Source organism: Chiloscyllium plagiosum, unplaced genomic scaffold, assembly GCF_037043375.1.
Source record: "Chiloscyllium plagiosum isolate Xiang-an unplaced genomic scaffold, Cpla_swu_hap1 HiC_scaffold_14, whole genome shotgun sequence".
NCBI classification, from domain to species: domain Eukaryota; kingdom Metazoa; phylum Chordata; class Chondrichthyes; order Orectolobiformes; family Hemiscylliidae; genus Chiloscyllium; species Chiloscyllium plagiosum.
In genome coordinates, this window is record NW_028270152.1 from 28,720,742 (window position 1) to 28,740,496 (window position 19,755).

At 41.2% G+C, this 19,755-nt stretch overlaps 1 protein-coding gene across 2 annotated transcripts in view; it reads left to right on the top strand.

Annotated features, from left to right (window-relative positions):
• The window catches only part of slc6a11b (solute carrier family 6 member 11b), a 173,359-nt gene that overhangs the window by 133,705 nt on the left and 19,899 nt on the right, over positions 1–19,755 (top strand). For both annotated transcript variants that reach the window (XM_043707925.2, XM_043707924.2), the window contains exons 8-10: positions 4,447–4,550; positions 12,478–12,602; positions 18,971–19,083. In XM_043707925.2, coding sequence (XP_043563860.1) covers positions 4,447–4,550; positions 12,478–12,602; positions 18,971–19,083 — 342 coding nt within the window. The remainder of the gene's footprint in view (positions 1–4,446; positions 4,551–12,477; positions 12,603–18,970; positions 19,084–19,755) is intronic.

The window sequence follows — 19,755 nt, forward strand, 5'->3', positions numbered from 1 at the left end:
TAAGGGTGTTCACCGTCATGCTGAATTTTCTCAGCTACCTGAGGAAGAAGAGTTGGGCCTTTGTAACCAGTGCATCCACATGAAGAGTCCCAAAAAACTTGTTGTGGATGACCACTCCCAGGAACTTGACACTCTCCACTCGTTCCACCTCTGTGCATTTAATGTGTAGGGTCACATGAGTAACTTCCCGCCGAAAGTCAATAATGAATTCCTTGGTTTTGCTGGCATTGAGAGCTATGTTGTTCTCAGTGCACCATTTTTCCAGGTCTTCCGCCTCCCTTCTGTAGTCTGTTTCGTCGCCATCTGAGATTAAATCGACTATGGTGGTGTCATCAGCGAACTTGTAAATGGCTTTAGTCTGGTATTTGGCGACGCAGTCATGGGTATCCAGCCAGTACAGTAGGGGGCTGAATACGCACCCCTGGGGGGCTCCAGTGTTGAGTGTTAGTGAGAATGAAATACTGTTCCCAATCTTCACTGATTGTGGCCTGTGGGTCAGGAAACTGAGGATCCAGTTGCATAGAATGGGGCTTAGTCCCAGATCACTAAGTTTAGTAATCAGTCTCAAGGGGATAACAGTGTTGAAGGCTGTACTGTAGTCAATGAGTAGGATTCTCACATATCTGTTTTTGGTGTCAAGATGTTCTAGAGAGGAGTGAAGGACAAATGATACGGCATCTGTGGTGGATCTGTTGGTCTGATAGGCAAATTGGAGTGGGTCAAGAGTAGTGGGAAGGCTGGAGTTGATTAATGCCATGACAAGCCTTTCAAAGCACTTCATGACCACCGATGTTAGTAGTCATGAGACATGGTGCATGAGCCTGCTTAGGCATAGGGATGATGATGGCCTTCTCGAAACAGACAGGGAGAGTGGTTTGCTGCAGGGAAAGGTTGAAGAGATCTGATAAGACTTCTGCCAGTTGATCCGCGCGTGCTCTGTGTGCATGGCCTGGTACTCCGTCTGGTCCCATCGCTTTCCTTGGATTCACACAAAGGAAAACTGATCTGACCTCTGATGCAGTGACTGTTTGGATAGGTTCGTCAGGACTTGTCGAAATAGGTGTTCCTCTCTGTCGAAATTCTGCTCAAAGCGAGCATAGGAGGCATTGAGACGATTTGGGAGGCATGTGTCATTGCCTGCTATCTTGCACTGTCTTTTTTTAGAACCTGTGATGTCATTCAGTCCTTGCCATAGTCGCCGGGTGTCTGTCTGGGTCTCTAGTTTGGATTGATATTGGTCCTTGGCTGTCTTAATGGCGCTGCGAAGGTCATACTTGGATTCCTTATATTTGAGTGGGTCTCCTGATCCGAAGGCCTCGCGCCTGGTTTTTAGCAAGTTCTGTCCGGGGTTTCCTTTGGGGAGCACCCGAATTGACTTCCTCGATATGCAGTCTTCCACACACTTGCTGATAAAGTCTGTGACTGTGGTGGCATACTCATCCAAGGTACCTGCAGACTGTTTGAATATGGCCCAATCAGCCGACTCCAGACAGCACGGGTGTTGATTCTCGGCCTCCTCTGACCAGCACTGGACCTGTATCAGCGAGGGGGTCTCCTGCATGACCTTTTGCCTGTAAGCTGGGAGAAGAAACACGGCATCATGGTTGGTGTTCCCGAAATGAAGGCGGGTGATGGAGCAGTAGGCGTCTTTCACAGTGGTGCTGCTGTGGTCTAAAATGTTTGGGCTCCTGGTGGGGCAGGTAATGTTCTGGTGGTATTTGGGCAACATTTTCCTTAGCTTGGCTTGATTGACGTCACCAGTACCCCAGGGTGTTCTGTCTCCAGGGTGTTAGTGGTGGAGTACAGCACATCCAGAACTTCCTCAACCTTTGCTTGTGGTGGTATGTACACAGCAGTTAGTATAGCAGCGATAAATTCCCATGATAGATAGAAGGGACGGCATTTTGCTGGTGAGGAATTCAAAGTTTGGTGAGCAATGGCTGCCGATAGTTGCAATGTCCGTCCACTACAAGTTGTTGATTAAAAAGCAAGCCCCTCCACCCTTTGTTTTACCCAAGGACACTGTATGGTCCATACGATGGATAGGAAAACCATTTGCCTGATGATCAGCCTGAACATTGTGAACAAACTGCTGCCAAGCAGACAGTTGGAAATGGCAATAGAGGAACACAGTTTGAGGTTAGCATCACAAACAATGACTTTAGTCTTCCCAATATCTAATTCATTATTTAATAGGACACTTCAGAATCATGTGTCAAAGAAGTGGGTGTCACAATTTTGTAATCATTGCAATCAGCACTTTGAAAACTGGAGAGGTGATGACATAATGGTATTGTTGCTGAGCTAATAATTCAGTAGACCCAGGTAATGGCCTGGGAACCCATGTTCAAATCCCACCATGACAGATTGTGGAATTTGAATTTGCAAATATCTGGAATTAAAATTCCATGAAACCTTAGTCGATTGTTGTAAAACCCCATTAGTTTCCCTAACTTCCCTTAAGGAAGGTAATTGGCTGTCATTATGTGGTCTGGCCTACACATGACTTCTGACCTACACAATGTGGTTGGTTCGTAACTGCCCTCTGAAACAGTCTGACCAGCCACTCAGTTGTACCAAACTGCTCAAAAAAATTGAAGGAATGAAACTGAACAGACCACCTGGCATCAACCTAGGGTCCGGAAAAGGCAACAGCAGAAACAGCCTTGTTGACCCTACAGAACATCCTTCAAACAACTGAGGCTGGTGCCTCACAGACTAGACAAGCAACAGCCTGACACAGTCAATACTCATGGAATTGTACATGAAACAACATGGGTGAAGCTTGAGTGAAGTGGGCTAGGATAAAATTTATGGCAAATTAAGTCTAGACGTCTGGCCAGGCCTATCTCGATGGCAGGAACAACTTGCTTCATCTTTAATGAATCTGCCAAGCAGTGAGGCAAGTTTCTCCAGACAGGAGAGAGTTGCCAATTAATGAGAATCATTGTTTGTTAAATGCCTTAGTGACAGCACAATACGCCTTGTCAATATGGAGCTCACTGGCTGTGATGAGCTCCATGTTGCTTAGCAACAAGTGGCATCTCCGGCATGATCCAATGGCACTAGCACATGTACGCTCTCACCCATGGACATTGGCATTCAACATTTGACAACCCTTAATAATTCACATGGCACCGCTCCGATGCACATGCATGACACTTAGCTGGGAATGAGGCAACAGGCTGGGGAGAAGCGTTATGACAATTTTGAAGAGGATACAGCAGGATATAGGTCAGTTGAGGCATGGGAAGAAAAAAGGCAGATGGAGTTTAATCCAGACAAATGTGAGCTGGTGCATTTTGGAAGGTCAAGTCCAGGTTGAAATTATACAGTTTCTTGATTAGTGGTGCTGGAAAAGCACAGCAGTTCAGGCAGCATCCAAGGAGCAGTAAAATCGACTGATGAAGGGCTTTTGCCCGAAACGTCGATTTTACTGCTCCTTGGATGCTGCCTGAACTGCTGTGCTTTTCCAGCACCACTAATCCAGAATCTGGTTTCCAGCATCTGCAGTCATTGAAATTATGCAGTGATTGGCAGAATCCTTAGGAGCATTGATATGCAGAGGGATCTGGGTGTACAGGTCCACAGATCACTGAAGGTGGCAGTGCAGACAGATAAGGTAGTAAAAAAAGGCCTATGGGATGCTTGCCTTCATTGAAAGGGGCATTGAGTATAAGGATAGACAGGTTATGCTGCAGCTTTATAGAACTTTAGTTAGGCCACATTTGGAATATTGCATACAGTTCTGGTCACCACACTAACCAGCAGGATGTGGATGCTTTGAAGAGGTTACAGAAAAGGTTTCTCAGGATGTTGCCTGGTATAGGGGATTTTAGCTATGAAGAAAGGGTTGGATAGACTGGGTTTGTTTTCACTGGAAAGCAGGAGATTGAGGGGCAGTCTGATAGACGTTTATAAGATTGTGAATGGCATGGGTAGTGTGGAAAATATGAGGCTTTTTCCCAGGGGAAGGGATCCATTACTAGGGGACACAGGCTCATGATGTGGGGGGGTTGGCCTGAGGTTTAAATGAGATGCGTGAACCAACATTTTCATACAAAGAGTGGTGAGTGGCTGGATTACACTGCAGCATTCAAAAGCACTTGAACAAAAATATGAATAGGAAGGGAAAAGAGGGATATGGATCCTGTAAATGGAGACAGTTTTATTATGGAAGGGTGAAATGTGTTGATGTAGGCTTGGAGAACTGAAGGGCCTGTTCTTTTTTCAAGATAGGGGTCACAGTCGGGAAACATTCAAGAGGGGACCCAAGCTTTCCTTTTGGGGTCCAGAGGAGCCAAATCCTTCTCTGCTTCATTAATATTTTGATAATGTTAATAATATTGTAGATCATGACTTAATTTGGTATTCAGTTTTGTAGCTTGGTTACTGAGAATCATCCAGTGTGGGAGAATACTGACAAGTAATCTTGTTTCTTTGCAGGTCTGGCTGGATGCCGGTACTCAGATTTTCTTCTCATATGCAATTTGCCTTGGATGCTTGACTGCATTAGGAAGCTATAACCCCTATCACAACAACTGCTACAGGTAAGAGAGTAATTTGCTAAAGTGGATTTTTTGGCTTTCAAGGTACAAGCCAGATATCAACCATTGTTATTCTCAGTGTTCTCTATAACACCAGGCAGTTTACAAAGCCCTTGCTCCTACAGATCATAATTCTTTTATCAGCTGGAAACACTAAAATACTATTTCATTGTTCTCCTCAACAATACACCATTTGATTTAAAAAGCCTCATTCTTCTATCCTTTTGTATTTTCAATGAGAATGCAACTGGACTGAAATGCAATGCAGAAGCACTTTAGAGACTATTTCAGGAATTATCCAGTTCTTTACAAAACCTCTCTGATACTTTTGCCCTTGCAATATGAATAGAATCATAATTCATGTTAATTTATTTCGAAGTGTTGTACCTGACAGGTTAGTAAGTCTGTGGTCTTTGAGATACACTGACAAAGTATTTCTAAGTTTGATTCCTAGCTTATGTAGCAGGAACATCACTGAAGGGGGTTAAATAGCTATAATTTAAATTTGTGATGACTGTTATTTGGAAAGTGAAACATATGACCCACCCGTTTCTCCCCATTGTTGACCTTTGCTGACCCCCACAGAAGATTGAGATTTGAGCAAAGAGCTCTATCTGTATCTGCAAATAATGGGGTAATACTGATGAGTCAAGTGCAACAGGCCAAAAGTACTGGCCATTCACTGAAAGTTTAGCAAGTGCCTAGCATCCTTTTAATTGCAAATAAGGTCCCCATCATTTTTTTTTGGAAAGCAGCTTTTAACTAACTAGTCTGAAAAGTAGTTTTTGGGTTACTTTCTAATATGATGTTGCGACAGAATTAGCTTTAGTTCACAAGAGGTTACGTCTCAGAATTAGATGAGTTACTTTGGGACCCGTTAGCTGAGGTACTATGTAGCGAACCAAATTACGAACTGAAAAATTATAGTTGAATAAAACAGGGGGTTGTTAGCACACTCCAGAGAAATTTAAGTTGATAAATTTCTTTCACATCCAATCATTAAACACTTCAGGAGATTTGGTTAAAATGGCAAAGTGGTAGCTTTGGCTTGCATGTCGCTCAATTAAAATGGTGGATTTGATTGGCACTTTCGTGATCCAATTTCCCCACAGATGATGAGGCAGAGCTTTAGATTTGTGGCTTTTACTTTGCATGAAAAAGCCAAGCTGATGGAGGTTTTGTGTGTGTGTGGAACAGTAGCTCAGACATGGAGGACTTTGACTATCTTGCATGAAATTGAACTCCAAAAGCAGGTTAGAATTTAAAAATTCAACAGCGGACCTATGCCTGCCACAAAATGCTTGCCTCCATTTTTAATGGAGGCAACCAGTCCATTTGTCATCAACCCATATTGATCATTTATTGGGGCTCTGTGTCGAAGTTTAAAAAGTCATTCTATTTTTAATTCATATGCATTGGGTTTCCAAGGTCTCAAGTAATCTGGCAAGTAAAAAGACCATAAGACCAAATGACAGAGAAGCAGAAGTAGGCAATTCGACCAATCAAGTCTGCTTCAGCATTTAATGAGGTCATGGCTGATCTGATAATCTCCAACTGTACTTTCCTGCCTCATCCCATGATTCCCTTAATGATTATAAATCCCTTAATAATTATAAATCTTTCTATCTCAGCCATACTTAATGACCCGGCCTGAACAGGGATAAAAAATTGCACAGATTCACCACCCTCTGGGAAAACAAACCCTCCTCTTGTTTCAATTTTAAATGGATCACTCCTTTACTCTGAGATTATGCCCTCTGGTCTGAGGCTGTCCCACTAGGGGAAACAACCTCATTGCATCCACCTGTTGAGCCCCCTAAGAATCTTAGAGGTTTCAATATGGTTGCCTCTCCTAAACATCAAGCAAAGGCAAACAATTCCAGAAGACATCAGCTATTTTGAGAAAACAGATCCTTCCTACCTTTCAAATGTTCTGGAAGAAACAGGACAGAACACATTGGAGCTAAAGAGGTGGGAGAGGGCAGAGCTCCTAAGGGCAGCCCTAAAAGTGATTTCCATTGGCATCTGGGGGCAGATAAAAGTCATCTTCACATTTACTTGGATTGTATTTCCCAGATCCATTGTGCAGGGTGGAAACCCAACAAATTTGGATTCTGACCAATGCTATCGGAATTCTCCATCTGTCTCACTTTTCCTCCTTCAAGACACCCTTCCTTAAAGCCTACCTTGTTGAGCAAGCTGAGGTCACCATAATAGTTCATCGTGTGGCTCGCAGTTATGCTTTGTTCTGGAATGCTCCAGTAAAATGTCTCGAGACAATATCATGACATTAAGGCGCTATTGAAGTCTAAATCGTTGTCCCAAATTGAAAGCATCTGGTGGGAATTTGGAGCAGTTCATTTTTTTCTACAACTGAGAATTTTGTGCCAACAAACAAGATCTTTGTGTCACTTAAAGAGTGTCCAGCTAATTCAGCAACAAGTGCTTTGTTCAAACGGGGACAGTTGGTTCATCTCTGGCTCAACATGAAGCAGAAACCCAGGCTCCCATTACTCGGTTAATTGCAACAAATATGCAAATCAGAAGAGATATGGTGGGCCATTTTTTAATATTTATAGCTGGTGGCTGTTCAGAAGGATTAATATCAACGTTGTTAATTGACTGTCAAGCTGCAGAGTGTTAGGTTATATATTTCAAAAGCACTCGCCCATGCCTGCAGAACAAAAGATAAGTTGAGAGCCTAATGTCTGTTGAGTGCCATTAGTGTTACTCTATCCAGCACTATCTCAGATAGCTGTTTGCCTGAGTGTGAATATCCTACAATTACAGGTTGTAAGCTTCAAAGAGTACATGCATTGAGCTGGCTCTGCAAATATCCCAGATATTGGGAAGATTGTGAATACTCACTGATCAATGGATCATTATGTGAATTGCTGTTTTTTTTTAATGTCCTTTGTTCGGATCTACCTTCAAAGGAATTTGGAGATAGATGTCAGGAGGTATTAGGTTAGGAGGTATCCAAAAAGGGAGTGAAAGATAGAACTTGCATTCATTTCATAATGCTAAGGAATTCTAAAGTATCTTACAATCATTGTACATCCGAAGCTGTCCAATCCAAAAGGCTAATCAGATGCTTCATTGTGTTTTAGCAGTCAGCTTGTGCTGAGGGCAGGTGTAAAAGAGACATTTTTGTTGTTTCTGACATTTTACGAGATAATTTAGGATTGTAATTTCTGTTTGTAATTGTTGTATGTTCAATTTTAATAAAGCTATCTTGTAGATCCAGTAACTAGAAAGACAGTAACAAAGGTTTTTTTTTAAATCTGACCCTGAGTCTTGCTACAGTTACAAAAACAGAAATTGCTGGAAAAGCTCCACAGATCTGGCAGCATCCGTGAAGAGAAATCAGTTAATGTTTCAGGTTCGGTGACCCTTCCTCAGAACCAGACCCAAAACGTTAACTCTAATATTTCTTCACAGATGCTGCCAGACCTAACGAGATCTTCCAGCAATTTTGGTTTGTGTTTCTGATCTACAGCATTTACAGTTCTTTCGGGTTTTAATCTTGATGCATTTACCTAGGCATTAGGCAGATGAAGGTTCATTCAGTTCATAGGAAATTAACATGTAGTTCTGATGTTGAATTGAAGAAGGGCCTGTGCCCGAAACGTCGAATCTCCTGTTCCCTGGATGCTGCCTGACCTGCTGTGCTGTTCCAGCAATAAAGTTTCAACTTTGATCTCCAGCATCTGCAGACCTCACTTTCTCCTGTTGAATTGATACAATACATCTCATTTTGATTAGAAGCAAGATTCTAGGTTTTTTTAAAATCATTGTGCTGTTTTTCTCTTACCAATGTTATTGACATTGTTTATGAAAGGAAAGCTGGTTTTATCAGACTGTGAGAGGGTACTCCATTAAGTTTAGATAGTTTAAATAACTGAGAAATAATAAATTTGTAGTTTTGTCTTTAGATTCAATCAGATTTGTGTATATTTTGTGAGGGATTGTGCCTAACCAAAAAGTGGCAAATGATATGTATCTGAACAGAAATATGGGGACAATTGTTCATCTTTGATCCCTGTAATCTAGCTCAATGTTATTATATTAGGGTTTTCGAATGGCAACACAATCATCTGGTATGTAATGATATATAATGAGGCTCTGATGCTGTAATTTGGATATCCACACAATTTCCTGGAGATTGTCCAAAGTAGCACATGGTTAGAAATTGTGTAACTTTAGGTAGATTTTGTTAAGCATGGAGTTGAAAGATTATTAGGTGGGGATGTGGATTTGAGATTACTGTAAGATCAGCCATGATCTTACTGAACAGCAGGACAGGCTTGAGGGGTTAAATGGCCCACTCCTCCTTATTTGTATATTGATATGTAACCCAATCACTCATGATTGCACAGTGTTCAGCACCATTCAAATTCCGCAGTCCCCGAACAGTCAGTGTTCATATGCAGGCAAAAGTGAGGACTGCAGATGCTGGAAACCAGAGTTTAGTTTAGATTAGAGTGGTGCTGGAAAAGCACAGCAGGTCAGGCAGCATCCGAGGACCAGGAAAATCGATATTTCGGGCAAAAGCCCTTCATCCTGATAACTGGCAATTATCATTCGCACCACAGAGTAGAGAGGATCTACAAGTAGAGAGGATATAATCATTACCCCTTTACATTCAATGGTATTACCATCACTGAAAGTCTGTCCACCATTGACAAGGCACAATGGGTGGCATGGTGGCTCAGTGGACCCAGGTTCGATTCCGGCCTCGGGCAACTGTCTGTGTGGAGTTTGCACATCCGCCCCTTGTCTGCGTGGGTTTCCTCCAGGTGCTCTGGTTTCCTCCAAAGATATGCAGGTCAGGTGAATTGGCCATTCTAAGTTGCCAATTGTAGCTTTAGATACATTAGCCAGAGGGAAATGGGTCTGGGTGGGTTACTCTTTGGAGGGTTGGTGTGGACCTGTTGGGCTGAAGGGCCTATTTCCACACTGCAGGGAATCTAATCTAATCAAGTCAGGAATGTGATGGAATACTCTTCATTAGCCTGGATACATGCTCCAACAACACTCAAGTAACTCAACACCATCCATCGCAAAGCAGCCAGTATAAGCAACTGCCCATTCATCAATTTAAGCATTTACTTCCTGTCGTATTGATGCTCAGTAGCAACATTGCACACCATCGATATGCTGTACTTCAGCACTCGCCAAAACTCCTCAAATAGTAGCTTCCAATCTTATCCCTCTAGAGGGACAAGAGCTGTAGATACATAGGATCACTGTGTGGATCTCTGGGTGTTTGTGATGTATTGAAATGATATAGATGGAATGTGTGGGGAGGTTAAAAAATAAGTTTGCAGATGCCACAAAGATTAGCCGAGTGGCCGATGGTGAGGAAGATATAGACAGGTTAGTCAGATGAACAGATCAGTAGCACTTAACCCTGATAAGTGTGAGGTGATGCACAAGTCATCTTCTTCTCTGGCAGTCCCTCAGGGGTGAGGATGACTTGTTTTCACTCTGGAGAGTGGAGGGAGGAGGGGAGTGTTCTGCGGTGTCTGGATTATCCGACCCTGGAGCCACAGACTGTGATTCAGGTGGGCCCTCAGGTGTTTGAGGAAGAGTGCTGGGGGTGTGGGATACTCTATATTCTACACCCTCTTTCTGATGCTTGTGCTTGGCCTCCATGTGACCCGGTAAAACTGGTTGCTGCTTTCGTGGATGCTTCTTCTCCAGTTTTGTGAATTTTAGGGCACGCGATTCCCAGGTGTCAGTGGGAATGCCGAGTTTTTTAAGGAGGCTTTCAGGGTGTCCTTGTAACGTTTTCTCTGCCCTCCTAATGCTCGCCTATCATTGCAGAACTCAGAGTAGAGCACTTGTTTCGAGAATCCTGTGTCGGGCATGTGTGGGTCAAGGTGGTCTGCACATCGCAGCTAGTCATGAGTGAACCTTGCCTCGATAGTGGGAATACTGGCCTGGGAGGGGATGCTCACATTGATACACTCCTGACCGGCGAGCTGTCTTGTAGAGAAGCCTTGAAGGCAAGAAAAAATCTTTCCTTGTCTTTATTAAAGAACTAACATTGGCACAATAGTTACTTGTGGCTCTTGTGCTGCATCGTTCTATGATTTCAAGTTAAGAATGGGTTTTTGGGGAGCAATATTCATACAAGTGCACCACTGCTTGTATTCTTTTACAACTCTAATGTTGAAAATTACCAAAAATATGCAGAAATTTAGCAATAGTCAGAACAAATGAATCATCAGCTGAATTCTAAGTGGTTCATGTCTCCTTTAAAATAGTATATTTGTGTGTGTTGAGTGTATGTATTTTTGGGGTGTGTGTTGGTGAGTGTGTGTGCATGTGTTGGCCTGTTTTTTGGTATCTTTGTGCATATTTGGATGTGTGTTAGGGTTAGTATGCATGTGTGTTGGTGTCTATATGCATGTGTGGTTTGGTGTTGATGAGTGCGTATGTGAGTTTGTGTTGGTGTGTGTTGCTGTGTGTGCTTGCACTTTGGAGTCTGTCTACATGTGTGTTGGTGTCTGAGTGCATTAATATTGGTGTTGGTGAGTGTGTACATGGGATGTGTGTGTGTGTATGGCTGTGGATGTATTGGTGTGTGTGTTGATGCTGGGTGTCTGGTGCATTTCATGTCCAGAAATGACCATGCGTACTTAAGCACCATTTTTGAATAGTGAGTGCATTCTTAGTATCTAGAAAACAGAGGCTTCAGAGCCCAATTTCACCCCAACAAGATCTAATAGAGAAATTAAATGCAAACCCAAGTGGGAACCACAATTAAGTTGTATTTGAGTCATTTTAACTTTCCATTTTATACCTAAATTAAGCATCCTTCGCATAATGCAGGCAGAGTGATTGAACAACTCTCCAACCACATTGTAACCCCTTGAAATGGCAGAGGAATTACAGATCATTTAAGACATAAATCTGTCTACCCCTGCTTAGGTTTGGGCAAAAAAGCGTTGACCTAACCAGTCATACCCACATCCCATAGAAGAATGAAAAGGACTTTCCTTGCCTTGCTGTCAGGAAAATTATTCCCTGAGAATTACTTTCCCCTTTCTCCAACTGCTTGTGTTCTTGGCCACTCTACATGGTCGCACACAGTCATGTTGAATTCCAAGAGGAGGGTCTGCTCATGTACTCATGATTCGGGAGCAGTCTTGTGCAGAAGCCTCATCAGGTTTGTGGGAAAAATCAGAGTTAACATTTCAGGTCCAGTGACCCTTCATCAAAACTGATTGGAGCTAGGAAAGGGTTGGTTTATGTGCTGAACATGGGGTGCTGGTTTGGGGGGTGGGGGGGGGGGGAGGCAGGGGGGGGGGGGGGTGGCAAAACATATTAACTCTGCTTTCCCTCCACAGATGCTGCCACATTTGCTGAGTGTTTCCAGCAATTTCTGTTTTGCTTCTGATTTCCGGCATCTGCAGTTCTTTGGTTTATTTTTTGCTCAGTGCAGAAGCTTTCTGCTTCTACCTCATACCTGGTGTTTCTCTCCTCGTTGATAGACTGGTGCGTAACAGACAGCTATTAGCCTTTACAAGCCGTTGATGCTTGACATTGATGACATGCTCAGGGAGCTGGAAAATTTTGCAAATGATCTTGCCTTGCATTATCAAGTGAAGTAAACTGAATTGTGCATTCAGGTTGCCTTTGTTTGGCTAATGCTTCAGGTTATGTGTAGGAACCTTTTGGGAGTTTATTGGAGTAGAGATGATTCAAAAATTATTTCTGATTTCTTTGTGACAGAAACAATACTTTCACTCTTGCCAAGGAAGTACTTTTAATATAGCCTTGATATCCTTTTGTTTAAAGGTACATTCAATATGGCAATCATGGTGAATATTAACCAAACTGTTCCATACTTAATAGACAAGATTTTATTGAACACAAAAGCTGTTTTAAACATTAAGTAAATGTTGTTGCTGTTTTGCAGGGATTGTATAATGCTATGCTGCCTCAACAGTGGCACCAGCTTTGTTGCTGGCTTCGCTATTTTCTCTGTGTTAGGATTCATGGCTTTCGAACAAGGCGTACCGATAGCAGAAGTAGCTGAATCAGGTGAGTTGTAAGCAAACGCGTAAATTGTGACTTGATTCGAGTGAAGTGATCCAAGCTAGGAAAACAAAACAATGTTAAAGGCAAATTTGCTACTCGACATCACTTCTTAACATCACTTCTCTTGGAGAATAAAGGATAGGTGCCAATCCTTGCTGACAGTCCAATATGGACATTTTCTGAATCAGTTGCTGGTTATAATTACCACACAATATTAAGTTAGACTGAGTCCAGTGAAACTGACCATCAGATTGGCTCTATAGTAGGAGGTTCAATGCAGTGCTCCCACTCTGCACTGGTGGTCAACAGAAATTGTAGCATCAATGTCTCTGTGTACCTCCCATTGTTTGCTCCCCTTGGAGAGAAGGTTAAACCAACTTAGGAGTTTCTACAACATGATCAGTGCTATCCTTTGGCCTGCTGATAAGAGGTGAGCATCTGCTGAGCGAAACTAGTCATGATTTTGTTTCTTGGCCCCAAGAGAGAATGTATGGAAGCACCAGTACCAACTGAGTTAGAATCAGGATAAAACAGAAAATGCTGTAAATGTAGAGTTCGTGTTTCAGGTTGATGATATTTCATCAGAACTCACATTTTATTAATTCACATCTCCATCATCTGCTGTATTTTGAAATACTGCTGAAAGACTAGAATGATTGAAATTAGAGGGAGTTGAACAGGGAGGCTTCAGGACTCCTTAACATGCTGGCTCAGTGCCCTCCAGCACCAAGGACCTGGGTTCGATTCCAGCCTCTGGTGACTGGGTGAAATTGGCACATTCTCCCCGTGTCTGCATAGACTTTCTCTGGGTGCTCTGCTTTCCTTCCACAGTCCAAGGATGTGCAGGTTAGATGGATTGACCATGTCAAATTGTCCAGGGATATGTGGATTTACCATGGGAAATATAGGGTTATAGGGATAGGTAGAGGGGTGAGATGCTCTGGAGGGTCAGTGTGGAGTTGATGGGCCAAATTGCCTGCTTCCACATTGTAGGGATTCTGTGAATGTAATCCAGAAAGAGTTTGGGAGAAGATAACAGGGAATGTTGTTTTGCTGTGTGGCAATTTATTTAAATAAAAATACACTGTCCCATGAAGCTGGCTGATACTAAACTGTGCAGAGCAATGAAAGCATTTTTGTGAGCATCCACTTCACAAAAGTATCAGTCAAATTATTGCGCCATTCAGTGGCAGTACCAAGTAATGGCATTGCTTTTACAAAAAGGATGCAAACCAGGAACAAAATCATGTTCCCATGGAAACCACAAATAAGAATTCACAGCTTATTTATTAAGTGATGAATTTTGAAACAGAATAGCAAAAATAACTTAATTCTGCTTTATGGAAATGCCATATAACTGCAGTTTATTAACGAAAGGGGGTATGCTACACTAAATTCTGCCAAAATATGGATGTGAATGGTTGAATTTAGATAGGTATAACTGAGCATTCCAACACTGATGTACTAAGGATCCCTATTTTCCTCTGCACATGAATTTTGATGAAAAAGATAGGTCTGAGCAATAGGGAACCTAAGAAGAAACGCAGTAACTAGTGGTGTTTATGTATCAAATTTAATTAAGTAAAATATCCAAAGATATTTCTGAAGAGGGTTATTAAAGGAAAAGTTCACACCAGTCAACATAAGGAGATGCTGGGACAGATGACTAACTAATTGGGCAAGGAGATAGATTTGAGGAACGTCTTAAAGGAAGGAAGGTAGAAAACAGAGAGATTTTTGCAGGGAATTCTAGAGCCTGTGGCAACTGAAAAAATCGCCATCAAAGATGGAGCAATTAAAAGTGAGAATGCGCCAGAAGCTGAGAGGTGCTGAGATCTCAAAGGATAAAGGAGATTGAAGGAGATGACAGAGCTGGGAGGAGTATGCAACCAAAGTTAAGACTTTTTAAATCATGATATTACTTGAGTGAGAGCCAATGTAGGACCATGAACACAGGGTTGATAAGTAGTGTTAGACAGCAAGAGGTTTTAGTGGTCACAGGTTTGATAAGGATAGAACATGGAATGCCAGCCAGGAGTGCATTAGAATCATGAAATGTAGGGATAACAAAGGCAGCTGCCAGTACTACAGGTACGTGAGCTGAAACAGGGCAAAGACAGGTGACGTTAACAGTGGTATAAAATAAAGAACTGCAGATTCTGGAGATCTAAAACAAAAGCAGAAATCGCTGGTGAAACTCAGCAGATCTGGCAGCATCTGTGGGGAGAAAGGCATTAATGCTTCAAGTCTGGTTTCTGTTTTTGTTTTGATGTTTCAGTAGTCTCTGTGACATTGTAGATTTGTGGTTATAAACTTATCTCATGATTAAGCAGGGGAGTTCTTCCCAGTGAATAAAAGTAAATTACTGCAGGCACTGGAAGTCTGAAATCAAACAAATGCATGAGCAACTCAGTGGCTCGGGTATCATCTGTGGAAAGAGAAACAGAGCAAATGTTTTCAGTCAAATATGACTCGACATTTTGATTCCAATAACTCTTTTCTTTCTCCGACAGACCTGCTGAGTTTCTACAGCATTTATTGTATTGATTTGAGTTCTTCCCTCCATTATGTTTCCACACTGTAGGGAATCTAATCTAATCTAATAAATACCACAGAAATAGCTTTTCTGATATTTATGACATTGCTCTTTGTGCATGTTTGTTGTGTGCAAATTGACCAGCATATTTCCTGCAACATGACTGCACTTCAATTACCTCAATGGCTGTAAATTCTTTGAACTCTCCAGCTGCTGTGAAATGTACTGTATAAATGCATGCTTTTTTTAAAGAGTAAAGGATATGAAATTATAGCCATAGAACTATGTGAAGAGTTGGTTGTGTAAGTGTTGCTTTAAGAAGGGCAGAGTATGCTGGTGCCCCAAGTAGGCAAGTAGAGGGTGCATAGTGTATTACCTTGCCAGCTTTGATGAGACCACAGAACCTATTGCGGCTCAGTGCTAATACCTCCTTTCAGGCAGTATGACTCTTTTTGGAAAACTTGCGGCATCGCCTCCTAGTAGGCGATGTATGAGTTATCTGGTAAATTTGCTGCCCCCATCCTCTTTCCTGATCTATAGGGCCTGCGTGGTGTAGGATGGTAGAGGAAAACCAATCAGCAGTCAAATAAGAGGCTCTATTTAAAACAGGATATTGTCTGTTGCATTCGTGCAATTATGTACAACTTACATTTATATGAGTGACATTGTTGCAGAGACTGAAAACAAAAAATGCTGGAATCACAGTGGGTCAGGCAGCATCCATGGAGAGACAGCAAGCTAACATTTCAAGTGTAGATAACTCTTCATCAGAGCTCTAATGCATGCTGCCTGACCCGCTGTGATCTCCAATGTTTTTGTTTTCAGTGCAGATTTCAGCATCAGCAGTAATTTACTCTTACATTATTACAGAGATAATGAGGACCTGGATATTAGATCTTATTCCTTTGAGTTGCTAAACTGTTCTTCCATTATGTCCATGTGATATCATCATATCGAACAGTGCTTAAGGTATTATTCCAGGTTAACACTTTCAGAGCCTAATACCTTTGTATAACCACATGGCTCACAATTCTGACTTCATCAAGGAGGATTTGAAGCTCTGATAGAGGGAAGCAGTTTGCTCTTTTTATTCTGGCTTGGTGCCATGACTTGTTTGGCCCTGCTCAGCCATAAATCCACATGTAGATAATAAAAGCATTGTTAAAATATGCTCAGAGGTTATTAGAGAGCAAAGTGCAAAGACAACTGTTGCTCTGTTACTTGTTTGTAACCTCCGCCTCCCCGACCAGTCTGCTGCTTTTCACAGGCAGCACTGTTTTCTCAAAGACTGCATCAGAATCTTCTGGTTTCATGCACTCATTTTTGTATGTTTTACACCAATGTTTGGATCAATGGGAATGCACATGAGCAGACCATTGCTCATTTTTGAAACCACAGCAAGCTCTTTTTTTTAAAAAAGAGGCAAAACTGAACTATCTCATTTAAAGGAATTCCAGACCGCTATACTGTATTGCAGCAGAGAATAACTCCACTGAGACATATGACATGCTAAAGCAATGTTTCTTTACAGTCTTTGTTCTGCTGGACATATGATATAAGGTGCCTGCATTCATTTAGTTATTGCATCACCTTTAGATGGCATATTAGATATTTCTACCTCTTGATGTAACATATTATCTATATGCTAAATTGTACTACACTTTACATAATATTTGTTGGTCATTCCCAACCTTTTCCCTAATACCACAATTGTCATTTTGTAACTGACTTACTGTGCAAAGATCTATTATTATGCGAGAGTTTAACTGATGATTTGGTCAATATAAAAATCTTATGATACTACATTGAATTTGCAATTATGGCATATGAATGTAGTCTGCATTATTCCTGTCTGCACCCTTATTCATATTTGTCTCTGTGACTGCACTCTCTGTTGCAATATCTATAGTTTATATTAGCCTGGTCTGCTGTTACTTTACTGTAATGTTATTGCTGTACCTTGGGGTTCAAACTGTATAGCTTTATCGGGCCTTGCCTTTAGCTCCAAGAGCAGTTGGCATCTGTTCAAAACAAACTATGATGTATTGTCCCTTCGAGTTGTTTGTGGTCAACCTGCATTGCCAGTAAAATGTCTTTCTGCTCCCCCATGATTTCAGTGGAAGGGTCTTTATGAATTTGCGGCGCTGCTACTTGTACAAAGCTTTGTGCTCTCCAGAACTTGATTCACAAATTTGCAACCATTTATGCGAAGTGTTAGCTGTTTCTAGAGTTTTAAGGTTCATAATCTCATTACTATCATGAGCTAGTTTTCCGTTGTATCCCCCAACAAGATTGTAATGAAGGTAGAATAAGGTCATGGATGTCATAGAAGTGGCATGGAGGGCATTGAAGGGGCATGGGGCATGTATGGCCGCATGTGTGCCATGCTAATCACAACCATCAATCTGGTTGCAAGTTATTGATATTGATTGGAAAAGACCATTTCACATCCTTATTGATAAAGAGGTAAAATGGGTCAGAGAGAAATAAGTCTTGACAGTAAGGTTGACACATACCAAACAAGACCCACTAGACTTCTTTTTTTCATTCAATCGTTTTCGCACATGCCTAAGCATTTAATGTTAAACTCTAGCCCCAGCATTTCACTTTCACAAAAGCATTCAGTTCTATGTCCAAAGCAGAAAGAAATCTGTATTTTGTACGTTAATGTGTACTAAATAAAAGCTAACAATTAAATAGCAAAACCCAATTATCAGAATGGTAAAGGTTTCAAGAAACGTGAATCATTAGTAGAAAACATTCTGCAGATTAGACAGCATCTGTGGGGAGATTGCAGCTTGGCTTATGGGTGAGATTTTATAGAGTCATACAGCATGAAAACAGACCCTTTGGTCCAACTTGTCCATGCGGAGCAAGTTTCCCAAACTAAACTGGTAATTCACTCAAAACCTGTTCTCTTATAAGAGATAGATCTGATCTTTAATGAGAATGGTAAAATGTTCAAAATGTAGTAGGTTTTTGAGCAGGGGAAGAAGAAACAAAAATGAGAAGGAAAAGGATATCAACATTCAGTAATATCTGAACAGTTCTGATAAGGTCATAAGAAGTAGGAACAGGACTAGGCCGCTCCGTCTCTCAATTCTGCTCTGGCATTCAATAAGGTCATGGCTGCTCTGATTTTAACTTCAGCTTCCTGCAAGCTCACATTAACTTTTGCCTTCCTTGTAGACCACTAATCCATCAAGCTCAATTTTGAACAGATTTACTGTTCCAGTCTCCACTGAACTATGGGGCACACAATTCTAAGATTTGAGAGAGGAAATTCCTCCTCATTTCTGTCTGAAATGGAGACCACTTATTTTGAAATAGTACCCCTTAGTTTAATATTCCCTCATAAAGGAAAACATCTGTCTGTATCTACACTATTTATCACCCCCAGAATGTTATATGTTTTAAGACATTTGGATAAGTTCATGACTAGGAAAGATTTGGAGGGATATGAACCAAGGACAGGCAAGTGGGACTAATTTAATTTACAAACATGGTCAGTGTAGACTGATTGGAATTAAGGGTCTGTTTCCATGCTGTACGACTCTATGACTTTAGAACTCTCATTCTTCTGAACTCCTGTTTCTATAGGTAGAAACTACTCAACCTTTCCTCATACAACAACTGTCACAATTCACAATGAAATTTGACCAAACCATGTCTTGTCATCCCATTCCCTGTTTAAACCTCTAATATCTGTTTTCAACTCGCCACAGTATTATCCTTCAGAATTAGAGAGATTTGAAAGATGGGTAACTGTCTGAAAATTTCTCTCAATCCAGGGAATATTTGATATTATTGATAATATCTTCATGTTTATCTTTAGGTCCTGGGCTGACGTTCATTGCTTATCCGAAGGCTGTCACGATGATGCCTCTTGCACCACTATGGGCTGTTCTTTTCTTCTTGATGCTCATTTTCCTTGGACTGGACAGTCAGGTAAAATAAACATGAAAATAATTTCACATAAAGGAATGTATACGTATATTGACAACCTAGTGGAAGCAAACTAGAATAAGCACCGTGTTACTGTCGGACTTTACAATCATGCCATCAATCACACTATTTGACAGGGAACTATGTCGGCAGTAAAGCTTATTTGTAAATGCATTAATTTTCAAATGTGATATCTGATTTTTTTTGTTGCAAGTTAAGTTTTTTTTAAAAGTATGTTTTAACTCAGGAATTAACATATCATTAAAATGGACATTTTAAGCCACACCTGTATAATATATTTTAATAATGAGGTATTACTAAAATTATTCAAACAGTCTATTTCCTTTCAAAACTGGAAAAAGTTCACTTGTAAAATAGATGCTTCTCCATGCATGCAATTTTTGGCTGATGATTACAGGAATACTTTATGCATAAGTAAATGGCCAGAGGATCAAACTAAATTGATGCCCTTGTGCTTATTCTCTGCAATACATCAATCTCAATACAGTTTGTCAGTCAAATCAATAATGGCTTTTCCAGAATTGAAAATTTGGGCTTTTTGTTGTTGACCAGAATCTTAATGAAGTTAAGGAACCTTCTTATAACTGAATACAGTTCAGGCCCAGAGAACGAAGATAAATGAAAATGGTTCAGGCAATAGATTAGTTACGTATA